The sequence below is a fragment of the Mus pahari genome, chromosome 7 (assembly GCF_900095145.1).
Source record: "Mus pahari chromosome 7, PAHARI_EIJ_v1.1, whole genome shotgun sequence".
Lineage (NCBI taxonomy): Eukaryota > Metazoa > Chordata > Mammalia > Rodentia > Muridae > Mus > Mus pahari.
This window is the reverse complement of record NC_034596.1, coordinates 113,298,254-113,313,017: the sequence shown is the minus strand read 5'-3', so window position 1 is coordinate 113,313,017 and position 14,764 is coordinate 113,298,254. Positions and strand designations below refer to the sequence as shown.

At 32.9% G+C, this 14,764-nt stretch overlaps 1 protein-coding gene across 4 annotated transcripts in view; it reads right to left on the bottom strand.

Annotated features, from left to right (window-relative positions):
• Nucleotides 1-216: 216 nt before the first annotated feature.
• The window catches only part of Tmem196 (transmembrane protein 196), a 73,250-nt gene continuing 58,702 nt past the window's right edge, over nucleotides 217-14,764 (bottom strand). For 2 of the 4 annotated variants that reach the window (XM_029540920.1, XM_029540921.1), the window contains exons 2-5: nucleotides 10,045-10,101; nucleotides 6,378-6,632; nucleotides 5,144-5,217; nucleotides 2,767-2,843 (exon numbers count right to left, since the gene is read on the bottom strand). In XM_029540920.1, the coding sequence (XP_029396780.1) occupies nucleotides 2,837-2,843; nucleotides 5,144-5,217; nucleotides 6,378-6,632; nucleotides 10,045-10,101 (393 nt within the window). In that variant the 3' untranslated portion in view covers nucleotides 2,767-2,836. Of the gene's footprint in view, nucleotides 2,844-5,143; nucleotides 5,218-6,377; nucleotides 6,633-10,044; nucleotides 10,102-14,764 lie in introns of all 4 variants that reach the window. The other 2 variants (XM_021202742.2, XM_021202743.2) reach the window with 1 other exon arrangement.

Below are 14,764 nucleotides of genomic sequence, written 5' to 3'. Positions count from 1 at the left end.
CTTTTCAGAGTTTCAAAATTCTCTGCCTCAGATTCTCTTCCTAAACATTAGCAGGAATCTACCTCTTTGTCAGTGTCTGAATGAGAGTTTCTTTGAATATTTATTGAAAAAAACTATTTTTTTTGTACCATAAAAAGACAAAACTCATAGGCTTTGTAGTTTCAAAGCATATGGTTTTATTACATAAACATCAAGTGATCATACAATGTTCCACTTTAAAACAGATGTGTGTATATAATACATATATACACATACAAATATTTTTTTTATTATCCTAGAAGTGACAGTCTTCTTTTTGCATTTAAAGCATACTCCACACCAGTTTCACATATATTTTCCTAATTTAATATCACATCATATTTTATCCAGGATAGATGTATATTAAAACTATGATGTAGGCACTCATGTTTTTTATTGTCATTCAAAATTAAAATTTCAGTTACTTGAATAATGTTTTCTTAACTTCCCCTACTTATTTCAAGAATCACCTTATACCCTAAGTAAACCACTCCAATTTGAGCTAAGAAAGCACAAGGGTGAAATAATTACATTTAAAGATGTGCCTAAAATTGATTACACACACACACACATACACACACACACACACACACACACACACACACACACACAGTGAACTATTTAGATAAGTGCAGTGATTGAATCTCTTTTTGAAAATCTGTGTGTCAAAGAAGTGATAGCCTTCTTTGTTTTTTTAATAAGTGTTTTTATAAATAAATTCAAAAGTCATTAAATTTATTGATATATTATAATTCTGTATTTTACATGCCAACAGAGAAATGCTACCAAAATTTGAGTGAAAATTTTCAGTGGGTTTCTTCCTTAAAGATTAAGCCAACTCCAGCAGAAATTTAGTATAACCATATATATTTGAGATTTTGAGGTGCTTAGAGTTTGCATTTTTAGTGGCAAATATCATGCCTATGTGTAGCATGAAATGGGTAGTGATGATGATGATTCATTACTTTGTATCAAATCTATGGACAGTATTTGTAATATACCAGACAACGAAGTATCCAAATGAGTGAGGAAGGGTTCAAAACTATACCAAAATAAGAGGCCATTTTCATCCAGAATTTTCTAAGTAGTTTATCTCAAGAAGTTTACTGATGACGTTGCTAAAGGCTCATGGGACCTTAGACCAAATTATTGCTGTTTTGTTAGCACAGTGAAAACTCTTGTCTTGCTTGTGACTGTAAGGTGTTCTCATACCGAGCATGAACTATATCAATTTCACTGTGATTGAATAACTCAGAAAAATGAGTTGAAATTTGCTTAGTTTTCGAAATTAATAAAATATATGGTGCAATGCTACTTATTTAAAAATATTAATTTGTATGTTGTCAGAGATTAATTTTCATAAGTATCTTTAGAGTCCATGATGTTTTATCTTTTATACATATCGTTGGTTGTTATTTTAACATTGCATTGTGGAAGAGAAAAACTGGCTTTAGCTATGTGAATGTCAGCTTATCTTTCAATTTTCTTATACTGAGAACTCCTTCAGATACTTTGAATATATACTTTCCAACACATGACCTTCGTGTTAATCATCAAAGGAGATAAAACATATAAAGTATAGCAAAGGTATAACTTCAATAAGGTTACCACTTCCCAATTACAGAGCTTAAATTGGCTGAAAGTTATATGAAATAAACATATCAGGAATAATCTTAGATACTAATTTTTGTTTAGAATAAGAATTTATATGATTGAAGTTACACTTATAAATCAACATTAACAATTACTTTTACACAAACATCATAATAACAGCAAAATATCATCAACTAAGTAGTTTATATTCATGCTTCAATATTCATGTCACTCAGCTCCATATATATCAGCCACAATGCTTATCTACCACACAATAGATTTAAGAAAAAGAAGTAAATGCATGGATAGAGTAAAAATTAAATATGTGACATTGTGGGCTTAGAAAGCTTTGAGCAATGGCCTTCTCATAGCTAGTGGAATAACCTCATACCATCACAATTTCTTCCCTATTACCTATTTACATTCACGTAGCTATAAATATATGATGTATGTATTTTCTGTATTTACAGTATATATACACCTATGTATACACAATATTCTTAGACTCATTCATGAACATGAAGATCAATTTGCACAGAATAATGAAAACATTTATTTTCCTTACGTAGTATTTACTTGTTCAAAAGTGCAGAAATATCATACAGATTAATATTCTTTCTCTCACTAAAAAATCAACTTTTAAGCTTTAGTTTTTTGTAATTTATAAATAAATTATGAAATATAATTCATTCACAAATTGAAATTAATTACAATGTTGTTGCAACAAGGAATTGCTGAGGTCTTGATTTTTAGCATACTTAAAGTCATTTGTCTTTCAAAACAAAGACATCAATAAGTTATTGTTGATTCTGTATGTGTTTACTTTGGATTATTCATAAAATATGCAATTACAATTCTAAAGCTCATGCTAGTCAAATGGTGTTTGTGTACAGTATTAATCACTACTATTTCCATCTAGTTTTTTGGAAGAATCTTCTCCAGAACAATTGGTCAGTCTGCTGAGATGACTAAGCTACAACATTTCTGGAAAGTTTATACCCTCTAGAAAGGGATAGAGGGTGAGTGAGGCCAAACTGAGAAGGAATAATTTTAGTGGATGCCCAGGAGAAATAACAACAAATCCAAGAGTCATTTTAACTGCCACTCTCAGGTCTTCAGCTTCTCTTGCCTCATGAACAACATGAAAAATGTTGAGTTCTTTAAAACATTGATTGTACTCTTCCATTAAATATCAGTTGTGGTGCTCCATTGCTCATATTGTCTGTCATTTCCTGTTAGCAAAATAACATGAATTAATTAAAACTCACTTTAGAGTAAAACATTGATATGCTTAATAGAAACACAAAAGTTACAGGCCATTGAAAGCCATTTTTTTTGGGGGGGGGGAGGACACGAATAGATACTGTTGTTGTGATTTAGGAAATGAAATTTCATGGCATCTTGTAGCATATGAAAATACTGAAGTGACAGCCTAGGTTTATATACACAAATTAATTCACTCTATCCACATGCCCAATCCCTGCTGCCCCCACCCCCCGCCTTTTCGTCAACTCTTTACTGGAAAAAAGATGCCTAAGTGACCAGGTTTTCCCAGTACCCAAGCTCTTCTGTCAAGCACATCAACAAAATACCAACACATTCTATAGGTGTTTATAGAAAACCATGGGGCCTTTATGTTTTCAGTGAGAAGGTGCTTGTTGTGTTTAGGCTTTATTTTGTTTTGAATGGGTTCTAGAGATGTAGCACAGACTGGAATTAAACTTGAGTAGCTCAAATTTGCTTCAAGCTTGCAAATTTTCTGCTTCAGTCTCATGAGTGTTGAAACTCTCAGTGTAAACCATCATGGCTAGCCAAGAAAATGGTTTATAATGATACTGTCACTTACACACTAAAAAAGTAACAATGAAAACTTGGGGCATGTTTTAAAGGACTCAGAAAAATGTGCTTGGGAAGACATGAATATACAGATACAAAAAAAAAATGAAGTAACATAAAAAGTTACATTTGCAACTATAGAAAATACTTGAATCTTAGATGATTTGAATTTATATAGTTTATTAACTGTTTTGTTTGTTTGTTTATTCATTTGGTTGATTTTGAGAGAAGGTTTTATGCAGCTCAGGCTTGTTAGACAAATACTATGTACCTGGGGATGGCCTTGAATTTCTGACCCTCTTGTTTCTACCTTTTGAGTTTCAGAAACCCATGTGCCACTGTGCCTGATCTACAAGATGCTTCAGATACTAGGCAATAATTCTACAATCTAGGTCACATTCCCAGGTCCTTTTTTTTATGATCAGGGACCAATTTACATTTACCATAGTACATGTATTATAGATAGTATATTAGCAAATTTGTCTATTATGCAAGATTGACAATTCTGCATTTCAAGAAGCTGACTTTCAAAAGGGTGGCAAAAACATTTCAAGTGAAGCTGTTTTCTTAGTCTTCTGCTTGCTACCCATTTCTATCTTGTTTCTGTTGGGGAGACTTATAAAGATGAGCACAGTGAAAACAGGACTAAAAAATGTGGAATAATTGGGCTGGTATTAAGCTTGTAATGATAAAGGGTGATTGACAGAAAAATTAGCCAAACTCAATTCCCAAAATTAATATAAAATTTAATGAAGCACATTTTATTTTATCCTGCTAGAAGAGAAAGAAAACTTCTTAGTAAGTACAAAGAAACAAGAATCTCAGTTCCCTAAAAAGACTTTATATAAAAGCCTAAAGCTCACAAAACTAAGGTATTACTATTTTTTGTAAGATTTTTAAGAAAAAATGTTTTCTAAAATCTTATAAATTCAAACAATACTCTTAATGAAATTCATTCAATCACAGACACAGTAAAATTACCAGTAGAAAATAATAGCGAAAGTTAGTTTTAAATGGATGAGTCTCATCATTTCATTTGCAAATTGGCATTTACAATTTAATAAGACCATACTCCTAATTTGGGCAAGAACATACTTAGATATTTATAAATAAATATACTTCTTTTAAATGGACTGCAAATATAACTTTCTGCATTCCCAGTTATTCTCTTTGGCCAAACTAAGAGTCTTGAATATTTATTGTTAACAACTGGAAATAAGTGAAATGAATTGGAATATCAGATAATTTTACCAAAAGAAAATTTACACACAGACATTTTACTATATTAATGTTAAACTTTGGCTATTGGTTCATGCAGTTTTGGCATGGTAGAAATACAGTTTGTCTTTATCCAGACTCATCTATTATTAAAACAAAAGTCTCATCTGTGAATGATGGTACTGAGTCAGAATTGTGATACAGCAGAGAATAAAGGGAACAGTGAATCATCCAAGCAGTACAGTGCTTGGATGCTTAGAGGCAGGCTGAATATTTGAAATACTCAACCAACTTTGAAGCTGTAAGATTTTGCCATGTAAGTTTATGTCTGCTCCTCAGAGTAACCCTTCTAAAAGTGATACTTTGAGGAGCACACAGCATCAGTCCAGACTGAGCTGTGGATATCATGGCTTTCTAATAGAGGCAGTGCTTCCTGTAGCAACATTACAACATGGTAACTCCCTAAAAGTCAGCGTACCTTGTAGGTAACTCTGGTGTCGGGGGCACCACCGGGCAGCTGGGCAAGTCGGTTATTTCAATAGCCCTCAATCTCTAATGTAAATATAACAATTATACAATAAATATTGAAGAAACATATGCAAAGAAAAGCTAAATAACACCAGCATAAAAACAGAATATAAAGGAGCTGCTATCACAATATGCAATAATCTTCTATTTTAATAATCTACTTTAAAACTAATAAGTCCTTCTATTTATAAGGTCAGTTCTTTTATTTTGAATGACATGTACAAATCTGACCACAAATTGCTTCCTTGGACAATTAATGAGAGTCTCTTCTCTGTATGTATAGATATACAAAATAAAGACAGATGAACAACAAAATAAATATTTAAATTGAAAAATAACATGATGATATGCATAACTCTTGCTACTATCTCTTTTAGGCTATGAATGTATGATTTTATTTTCAAGAAATAAATCAAAATGTAATTTGCCCGTGATCTTAGTGAGTTTTACAGATGTTTAGCTTTTCCTGAATAGATCAATTAATAGGAACTGAATTTAAAAATGTATATCAAACGTTAATAGGAACACATTCAGATCTTTCTATAATGTTTGCTCCTTAATGCACCTAATATAAGTTTCTGTTTGAATAGGTTTCTTGAAACAATTATGCAATCAGCATTTTGTAAAACACAGGCAAAGCTATACAAATATGCATGAAGTTATATGAGAATTCAGTGATGCTTTATATGGATTGTAATATCTTCACTGATAGACAAGGCTTTTTATCGCCTCACTAAAGAGCCTCTTTTATGCTTGAGGACCTAATTTACATAATCAAATGCATCTACTTATAAGCACAAAGGGTGTACTGGAAAAGAGAATTCATGTGATTTCTAAAGCTGGCATTATTGAGTGGAGACTGTATTTAGTTTATATTTTTCCTCAGTATAATACATAAACTCCATATTTATAAGGTGTTTAATATTTTATAAAATGCTATTTTAGGAGCTATGGTTTCAAATAGACAGAGGCTACAAAATTCTGCTGAAAATGGCTGTACTTATGAATTGCAGAGAAAACTAATTAAAAACCCCTGTTCTTAATATAATAGGGTCAAAATTACAAAATGTGATTCTACAAATTGCCATGTAAGCTTGTAAATTGATTCGCCTAGATTGTAGTGTTCATTGCATGGCAGCAGTGTGAGGCAAAATGAAAAAATAAATAAATAAACAAAAACTCACTTTCTCAGCCATTTCATGAGAGTGATGCAGGGAATGTTCCCTTTCTGAGAACATCCTCCTTTGCTCATAGCTGGCTAGACGACAAGTGAGCCAAGAGGAGATAGTGCAACCCCCAATGCCGATACATGCCAAAGACATGGAAGTAAGATGCAGTGGGTACAGGGATGAGGTCTTTTTTGTGACTGCCCGAAGAAACTGAAAATTCAGGATGCCTCCAATGAGTCCACAGATACAGCAGGCTGAAAAGAGGATCATCTGAGAAAAAGAAGAAAAGGGGAGTTAAAGTTGATAAGGCTGTGATGTCCAGAACATAGAGCCACATGTTGCTGCAGGCTAAGGATGGTGAACCTGCAATGAAAAGAATACGTTTTCTTTGTTTATAAGGAGGTAGAACAGGTGTGCCTGTCAGTAGTGACTTCATTCAGTCCGACATACTGTTGATAAAGTACATCATAGAACTTCTGAAATGGAACCAATAGTATATCTTATGATACTCTGAAGGAAACCAAATTTAGCTTTTGGCTAGTTTCAGATGAAAATAATAACCATGTCCTATATGCATGCTTATTGTGTGAGGAACAGATATCAGCTGCATGATCCCTAATACAATATAATTGTATTATACATGTATGCAATTTGTACAATATGTTGTATAATACAATAATAATAGTATTAGTGCAAAAAGCACTAATGCAATTTGGAAGAATGAATGGTGATCAGGTCAGATTCTCTGACTTAAATTCAATTTTATTCTGTCATCTTTTCTAAGCATCAAAGTATCTATAACTTTCAACCTTGGTGAACTTTGGGAATTTATCTCAATCTTCTTCTTTTCCTCATTACTTTCTTGTATATATCTTCTAATAGGTATCTTAGGGACTTTCTATAACCTGGCCCAGCATCATTCAATTATTTTTGTTGTTCTCTGGCACCACTGTGAACTGTTACAGTGTTGTTTGATTGAGTGTGGTTTTTATTGTTGAACTTACACTTGGCTTAACATGAATCTCTATTCATAAAGATAAGATGTTAACTCAACCTAAAGAGGATCCTTGGCAGCATGTGCTTTCTGTGTATTAATATCCTTTGAATACTTAATAAATTTAGTTGACTATTTATAGAGCTTCATAATAACTTTATGTGCTTTGGGCAACTGGTTTAAATTACCCTCTAGGATTTAACAGATCTTCTATAAGGCTATACTAACTTATTACCCAGTAGCCAATTACACTCCTCTTTCTAGTCTTTGGGACAAAACATGAGGTCTCTTACATGCTCGGCATGGACTACTTTGTACTTGTACAACTGTACTATCCCCACCCAAGCCTTTCTTGCCCATTGATACACCATACACATTTTATCTCAAGGACACTTATATTTTCCTGGAAGTGATTTTGCTTTTTCTTTGGACTGACCCCTAATAGAAAAAAATAAGTCGTAACTTTTTCAGAAGGCCTTCCTGGATATTGCTGATGTCATCTGTTGTGTTAATTCTTTAGGGAAAACAGTTTTATAAATTACTTTAGTGTTTATTTTTACATTATAAGATATTGTTTGTTGTCAGTAGTTAGTTGAGTTCAACAATTATTTTTTGAGTATCTAGTACCTACTGACCCTAAGTGAGAGCTTCTATCTCATGAGGAATTCTGTGTTAATACTCTTGAGTGTAATGTAACATATAAGCATGACATGGTCAATGGGGGTGGAGGGAGTGGAAGGGAGAATAGGCTGATTTAGGAGTAGAGAGAGGAAAAAAATTATTCAAATAGTATTGTAAGCAATTTCCTTGAATGAAGTTCCAGGTGAGGGCCAGGCAATGAATATATGAAGCACCACTAAATAAAGTTTGATAGGCAAAGCTTTCTATTAGTACAGTTATTTGTTTCATTTTTCCAACTTAATTCTGCCTTATTTATTGTGATTATGTCAGGGCTGAAGATCTTATGATGGAGAAATACAATCTTTGTATACCTGATTTAATATAGCATTGAAAATTGATTACCAAATCACAAAATCATCCCATTTAGTGACAATATGCATTTCAAAATTTAAGTGGAATCAACCAGTTACAGCCTATTTTAAATAATACTTGCCTTGCAGTGTCTTGAGTATATATTTTGGTGTTTACTAATTCACAGATAATACTAAATGATTATACACTGTAGCATTCAACTAAGGAATGAATGTTATTATAAAAGTAGATGATAAACATGTCTCTTGTTAGTGTTATTCTCAGTATCTCCAATAGTTGATTATACTGCATTCATATGCATTGGTAGAATATTGTCACTTTTGAATTGACATATTAGAATTAGTGTCCAGGTTCTTAATCATATGCTATTTCAAATCCTATTAGGTAAGAGATTCTAGACTGAAGAGATATAGTAAACAAGACATGTTGTAAAACATTCAATGTTCGGCATAAAAATCCTTGGAGTTACCTGCCACTAGTGAACTTCATAAACTACAGGAAGATTATGGATGGTCTAATGGTACCATTTACATGGTAGTTTCCGATTAGGAAAACAGTGAAGACACACAGTGCCTTAAAAATTAAATCATACCCCTTCATTCTCTCATCACTTCTATTAATTTTTGTTCTCTTTTAATTTCTTCTTCAAATAAGCTGTTTCAATACAATCATAACAAGTATTGAGAGTTGAAAGGTATAGAAAGAATAAAGGCCATTCCTAAAGAGTGGGGGAAGAATTATAAATGCCAACTACAAATACAAATATATTTCCCCAAGGATTCCCATTTCATTCAAAAGTTTAACAATTATATTAAACATGACTGACACAGTGGATGCTTTATCTGTCTTTCCTCAATAGATATGATCACAAAGAAAGAAATTCGGGAAAGATGGAAGATGAGGATGACTGGGAGACCCCTATTCATTCCAGTATCTGACTTGTCATTGTAAAACATTTTTTGAGCTCAAAGAACATTCTCCAGGGTCCTTGTATAATTAGGTTTTCCAATTTTGTAAAGATTTATGATACTTTCTATAGTACTCAGTGAAACAAACCATGTCTTTTCTATCTTTTTAATGCTCATAAAATGTCAAGAAGTCTACTTTTCAGCATGTAGTTAACAGGTAGCATGCTGCCTACCCTAGAGTCCTGTGGTGATACAATAAACATCTGAAAAAGTTTAAATGTGTACTCACAGTAATAGACATGAATTAAATAAATCTTAAAGAATTAACTGTAACCATAGGATCACATCTGTCTTGGTACTTTACAAAATTAGCTTCTCAGTTAAAAAGTAAAAACAATCCTTAGGCCAAGATCTATATTTAACCTGCTTAATTTCTCAGAGAGTAAGCTTTACCTTTATTTGCTCCTGGAAGAACCCAGGTGATTGCTTGCAAATCTCTAAGTGGAAAACTGCACACAATCCCCTATATAGCAAATATTAAAGTTTAAATATTCATATGCTAAAACAGTATACCAGAACTTTTCAGAAACTTTGGTGTTTTTTTCCTGATCTCTTATACTCTTGATAGTTTTCTTTAAAACAATAAATCTAGAATTTGTTTCCTAGCTTCCATCTAATTCTAAATTAGCAGCATTAAGTAGATAAAAATTTTCTAAGTCATCATTTCTGTTTTGAATGCTTGAATTTCAACCCTTCAATGTACTATACAAACAATGCACAAACTTACAACAAGTCCTGACTTTTTTTTGGCGCACAGTATTCCACATATGCCACATAGAAGAAACTGCAAAAGAAAGGAAGAATTATTGCATTATCACAGAGAGGCCTGGATTTTTAGCTTATTATAATCCATTCATGGCATTTGCTCCCAGGAACTTTACATGTTTCAGATTCCTCTCAAAACCAAAAAAGTTCCTTGTTGTAGAATATTAAAGACTAAAAAAAGATTAAAATTTATTTACTGTTTTTAAAATGGTAATTGTGAGACTTAAGCAAAATCAACTTATCAACAGGAAAAAATGTGAAGTAGAGAAACTAGAAGTTTGCTCCTCTTATTTAATTTTACTCTCATTTTCTTTTCTACTTTCTCAGAGACAAACATGCTATATAATATAACATTCATAGTAAGCACCTAGGACCCAATAAGTTATTTTATGGATAGGGAAGATAACCAAGATAAAGTGATCAGACATCAAAGAGATCATCTTCCATATAGACATTATTTGTACCTCTCATTTTGAGACAGCAACTACATTACTTTGACAAAAAGATTCTTTGTGGACATTCTAAAAAGCCCAAACAGATGAAGATGTTGATAGCATATGATGTCATATAAATAGAAAATAGGTCACAGAGCTGCTTTGCAGAGCTATCATCCACTCATGATAAAAATACTTTGTGTCATAAAACAGTCAAGACTTTAATCTGAAAAGAAATATTTAGGGATATTTGAATGCAAATTTGTTGATACTTGAATTGGTGTAACCATGTAGCTAAAATAATTAATTCATCAATAAATAATAAGAAAATTAATGGCTTTTAATTTTACTAAGAAATCTGCTTCCATTTGATTTTAAATTTTTGTTGTTATCTTAGGCCAGTAAGATGAAACAGTGAGTAAGGTACTTGCCACCATACTTGACAACCTGAGTTCAATTCCTCTGACTCACATAGTGGCAGGAAAGAAACAACTACTGCAGGATATTATCTGATATTCAAATACACACACACACACACACACACACACACACACACACACACAGAGAGCTATATAAATAAATGTAATATAATTTCAAAAACTTAAGTTATACCTAATAATAGCTAGTTTCAATTAAGTATTTTTTATCTGGATATATATTTTTTTAAAATGCATAACAAAACATCCTAAGACTTCTCTGAAATAACAAGTATGTGAGGAATATATTGCAAAACATTGGGTAAGGGAAGTTGGTGTAAAAGAACTCGCCCTTAAGAAAGCAAGACAGTTATAAAACATGTAGTATATAACATGAGAGGTTAGTGGGTTAGTTAGGATACATAAGAATTTGGTAAATATCTTAGACAACTTTTCAAATTACTGGGGAAATGATAATGACTTTTTTATCTAATCAAAGAAGTTATATAATCTTTCCAAACATCAAATAGAAAAAATAACATGGAGTACTTTGAGTGTTTGTATGTGCAAATTTCTGTAAATGCCATAGAAGAAAACAACTTAGTATATTTGCATAAATTCAGAGGAGTAAGCAATATTTTCTAAATACAGAATCAGTGTCATGGACCAAAATATACTTTAGCTTTTTGTGAAATCATTGGTATTGTTTCTACCCCACAGGCTTCAAGGCTGAGCTCAAGCAATTTAAGTTTGGACAAATTATGTTCCTTTTACCTCCTTAAGCTTCAGATGAAAGCCTACACATGTCTTTCTCTTTTTAGTTTTGCTAACTAATCTGTTATTCAATCTGGAAGTCAATTTACATCAAATTTATGCTTGAAATAATTTGGCAGTAGCACTGTTTTGTGTTCTTTGGTTTGTCTTGATAGATATATATCACTATTATTTGTTTACAATAAAACTCAAAGGGCCAGAATAGTGTAAGCAGCATTCTTCATTCCAGTCACTTGGTTGGGACATCTAGATGTGAAGAGATTGTTTATTCCCATTTAATCACTTCACCTAGATGGAGCTAAGGACTTGTAGAGGGAGATTGTATAGTAGGAGAGATGTTAGGTAACATTTTTCTATTGACTTTTAGTCAAGTATTTTAAAAACCTTCTGTAAAAGTTTCTTTTACAGAAGGTTTTTAAAAAAGAGAACCTTTTACTCCTGACCAGTTGTTTATACAAGGAAGATTTTGGCTTTCACAAGAAGGAAGATACAGAATCTTGAAAAATTATTGACCCTGAAGGCATATGAATGTGCACTGTCTAAACTGAGACTGACCTGTAATACCAAAGAACCCTTAACATTACTCATCTGTCTTACAATGTGAGTCTGGACAGTGGGAATAATGAGTAATAAAATTCTAACCAGAAGAACAATGACATAGAAAAAGAAGCTGTATGTGGAGGAGAATAAGTTCTAAAGCTGAGGATGGCCACTGATGTTGGAGAATAGTCACAGTACTGGGTTACTATCTGGAGCACAAGTCAAGCACAGGTCACGAGGAACAGAATTTAAAGATGGGCATCTCAAAGATAATCATAAGAAATGTTATTCCTCACTAGAATGATTCTTATCATATTGACAATTTAAATTAATATAGTAAATAAAATACACAATTCTTAATATAAAAGTCTGGAATTTTGAGCCAAAGCATCTAGCCAAATTAATATTCAAATGTGAGATTTTGTAAATGATATCACATTTGGCCAGGGCATTGAGGTAGATCAAAGTATAGAGGTGATGAACAACTCTCTCCTTAAGACAGCCCATTACAATTATTTCTCATATTACATTAATTGCCTCAGATGAAATAATTTGCACCAAAGTTGAAAAGAAGATTTCCTGGCCAGAAAGCAGAAGAAGCCCTACTTTTCTTTCCAAAATTTGCTGAAATGAAAACTGAACTAAATATTTTACTAACTGTCACATGATCACACAATTTTATAAGAATTGGTTAATTTAAAGAAGCACAGAAACATCACAAAAATCACAAGGCTTAAAAGTAGAAACATAGCATCTGAGTAGCCCTGGGCTGTTTCTTCTGTAGTTGGGTTTAAAACTGTAAATCAATCACTGTTGGATCTTCAAATTTTTTTTTACTACAGTCCAATCACTTCTTAGTTAAAAATGATCACTATGAACTTTCTTAAAACTATTACGTTGGAGGTTTACACATAAAATGCACATAAACCCTGGCTAGACCACAGAACAATGACCCTCTGCCCTAGAGCTTCCTTCCTTTGGGATTGCATTTCCTTAATGATCCCTGTAAATACTGTGTAAAATATATATCAATTTGGAAAACCTTTCTAAGGTCAGCAGTTCTCAAGATGGGCTGCAGATCAATTAAAATGTTCGGTGAATTTACTATTGGAATGCTGAGTGGAATCAAGAGTCAGCACTTTTTAATCTTCTCAGGTGATTCCTGAGTACAGAATGGATCAAACTGAAGTTCACATGCATGACTAACTGTACCTTACCAGCAAATCACTCACTTCAGCTTCTATAGTAGCACTGACTCCATGATTACTCTCAGGGAGAGGTAGAAAAGCAAGAAGGCCAAATTAAGGCTGTTCACTGGAGAAATATTTTCTAAGTTCATAACAGAAGGTCAAGAAGTCAGGATTGTTTGGTCTCTAATGGCTCTTAGAAACAGGTAGTTATTTCACCCTCCTGTAATTTTAGTCCACCCTGTGCCTTTCATCATTGGTAATAGATTTTTGCTTTAAACCTCTGATACTTCATAAACTTTATTCAAATATTTTTATGCTTAAAGTTAGCTTGATATATAATCAACCATGATATAGGATGATCTGGAAAAATCAGAGTAATTGTATAGTAAAAATCGAGAAAATGGGCACTGGGAAAATACATATGCAAATAATAATTACACAAAAATATAAAAAAATGAAGGAAACAGAATTAAGTGACTTCAATTATAAAAAAGCAACTGAATTAAAATATGGTCCAAAAGCTTGACTGTCCTTTTTAATTTATAGAATACAACACCTCAGAAAGAGTCCCAAACCTAAACTCCAAAGGACAAATGGGAAAGCTGTCAGAATTGGTATAAATTCATAACCCACTCAAGTGCAGACCACATCTCTTTGTGGGCATTTTGTTTCATTTTGGTCATTTTTCTGTTATCTTTTTGTTCATTTCTTTTGATTTTCTTTCATTTTGGAGAAAGAGAAAGAGAAGGAGAGAGTAAGAGAAGGAGAGGACATGAAGTTGGGTTGGTAGGGAGGTGGGGAGGATCTAGGAGGAGTTTGGAGAGGGGAAAACATGATTAACATATGTGAAAATACGTTTTTTAAAATAAAACAACAATAACAGCTTTAACTTTAACCATTGAAGATGTTAGTCTGTTGATAATTTGGAGTTTCAATATTCAGAGGAAAACAAATGTCCTCTTCAATCTTGCGATGAGAAAGAGGAAGCCCAAAGCCAGGACTAGCTAGAGGAGAGAAGAAATTTACAACATGAGAGAAAATGATGGGTCAGTGATGGTTGGGAATTATACCTTGATATGCAGATCTCTGACCCAGTATTTAAACCTTAACCACATACCATGACTGTACTGGCTAATTTTGTGTCAACTTGACACAGCTGGAGTTATCACAGAGAAAGGAGCTTCATTTGGGGGAATGCCTCTAAGAGATCCAGCTGTAAGGCATTTTCTCAATTAGTGATCAAGGGGGAGATCCCCTTGTGGATAGTGTCATCTCTGGGCTGGTAGTCTTGGGTTGTATAAGAGAGCAGGCTGAGCAAGCCAGTGGAA